The sequence below is a fragment of the Pygoscelis adeliae genome, unplaced genomic scaffold (assembly GCF_000699105.1).
Source record: "Pygoscelis adeliae isolate BGI_AS28 unplaced genomic scaffold, ASM69910v1 Scaffold55, whole genome shotgun sequence".
NCBI lineage: Eukaryota > Metazoa > Chordata > Aves > Sphenisciformes > Spheniscidae > Pygoscelis > Pygoscelis adeliae.
In genome coordinates, this window is record NW_008824804.1 from 693,404 (window position 1) to 695,682 (window position 2,279).

Consider the following 2,279-nt stretch of genomic DNA (forward strand, 5'->3'; position numbering starts at 1 on the left):
GGATTCCCACCCCAAAACAGGGGCGCTGGGGAAGGTCTCACCGCACAGGATGCTGCGGGACCCATCCAGCAGGTGGGCTGGCCTCTGAGCGAGTAACCAGTAGGGTATTTTGGCAAGTTGGAGGCTACCACAGAGGGGGTTGCACAGATGAGCGACAGCAAGGCCCCGGGGCCCGAGGCGGTGGTCCCCGATGCTGCAGACTGGCCTAGGCACCAACGCCGCAAAAAAGACACAGCACTCGTAAACTGGGCATTTTAATGGACAAGTCATTTTCTCAGTAAACAGCGACCACCTTCACGTGCGGAGAACCCCGGGCCGGAGATCACACTTGCCCTGCACGAGGCACAGGGGGGGCTCAAGGGCCAGCACGCCCCGATCCCGTAGCAGCCCTTGGCTGCAAAGTTAATGACTGATTTCAGGAAATACGTGGCTCAACCCATCGCCTTTTGCTAGGTATGGGTGGCCCGGTGCACATCGAGCACCGCTGCCTAAGCCCTATCGGAACAAAAAGGATTCCCTCCTGCAAGTGGTGCAACCTCTTCCCAGTTAGCAAAGCATCCACAGCGTTTTTGCAGAATAAGAGAAGAATTAACACAGGCAGGGTTTAATCCAGCAATACCCTCAAGGCCTCAACCCATGAGGCATTAGCTACTCTGTTTTGTCCTCAGAAGGCTGCATGTGAAGAGTTTTCTAGATCTGGCTATCTCATGGTAAGCACTGGTGGCTGGCGAGCAGACCCTCAGCAGGTATCTCCTGAGCCCACTGGAGCCTAGAGAGCAGGCTCCATTTTTTGGTATTAATGCAAATTCTGTCCTAAGCTACATTTGTGCAAATACTCACATCCCTTCAGTTTGGGCAACGGTCAGAAACTCCATTTACGTACCAGGTAAATCGTTACAGCATATGCACAAGGCCATATTTATAGATACAATCGGAAAGATTATTAAAGTCACTTAGTTGGCTGCAAATGTTTCCAGGATAAACAGTTTTTCTGCCGCTTTAGAAAAACAGCCACCTGGCTGGAGGGAGCTTCTAGTGATCTAACCCTGTCACTGAAAAGTGCTGAGAAATCTTGTGCTTCTGAAAAACCCCCAGCAGATTTCAGCAGAGACCCTTGGCAGCTTGCGCTTCACACGCAGATTGGAAGAGGCAAAACCTAGACAATTTAATAGTACCTTTTCCATCGCAGGTTAAAGGAGACGAATTCCTTGATTAAAGTTCACAGATGAGAAGAATAAATCACTAGTATTCGGTTTAAAAAAGAAAAAAGTGCATCACCCGACATGAAAAACATCCCAAGAGGATGAGGCTGTCTCCTTCCATCCACCCCAAAGCAGCTAGAGGTCACTACACACCAAGTTTACAAGCTTTGGTTTTTACCTTCAAACAATACTTTGGCACTTTTCAAGCTTTTTGACTGAATTTCCAAAGTAAACAAGTTAAAGATAAACAACTACCCCGCATTCAACATTGTTAAGAAAATAATCACTAATCGGGCTTCTTGAAAATAAAGTGAAGCCCTTAATCTAAAGTACAAGTCAGTGCAGCTCGCTTGTACAAGAGATACCCACTTTGCTCGTACAGAGGCAGATCAGCCAGAAAATAGTAAGGCCTTGACCGTCCAGAACAGGCTCCATCAGTGCAACAACATGCAACACCAGCCACCTCCGCCTCGGGCAACTGCATACTGAAGACCAAAAGTCATCTAGATCTAAGGACTTATTTTCAGCACGTGTCAGAGGAGCACAGGACGTACTTGTGATGAAGCGGTGGTGTCCAAAGCAGCCAGCCTCGATCTTTAGAGGCAGAAATGAAGTCCTCCAGCTACGCACCCTCATCCACAGTCTGTCATTGTATTTCTCATCAGCAACGCGTGCATATTACGGCAAAAGGCAAGAAAATGGGGAGGGAGGAAAAACAACAACTAACCCAGTGCAATATCTCACATTATGGCCAAGCTCTCTCCTCCAGCCGTTACCTCTGTCGCTTTTGGTCGCCTCAATTCTGTCGGAGACGCGCTGGGAGCAGACAGATCCCGCATAGAGACACACAGCACAGCGCACCCTCAGACGGACAGGTGGAAAACAAAAAGGGAAGGAGAGAAGGGCGGACGTGATGGAAGAATGAGATGGCTCTTCTCCTGGCGGGGGTGCCCGTAGCTGCAGGCTCTTCCAGTGCCCTACTGTCCACTGGGAGAGAGGGTGTGGGGGCTTTTGGCAAGATGACGGTTACATAAAGAAGAAGCTACAGAAAAAGAGAAAAACAGAAAAGAAAAGAAA

At 49.0% G+C, this 2,279-nt stretch overlaps 1 protein-coding gene across 1 annotated transcript in view; it reads right to left on the reverse strand.

Moving 5' to 3' along the window:
• Nucleotides 1-297: 297 nt before the first annotated feature.
• Nucleotides 298-2,279, reverse strand: part of SEPT11 (septin 11) — a 29,759-nt gene continuing 27,777 nt past the window's right edge. Inside the window, exon 9 of the mRNA XM_009324017.1 lies at nt 298-2,244. Within this exon, the coding sequence (XP_009322292.1) occupies nt 2,229-2,244 (16 nt within the window). The 3' untranslated portion in view covers nt 298-2,228. The remainder of the gene's footprint in view (nt 2,245-2,279) is intronic.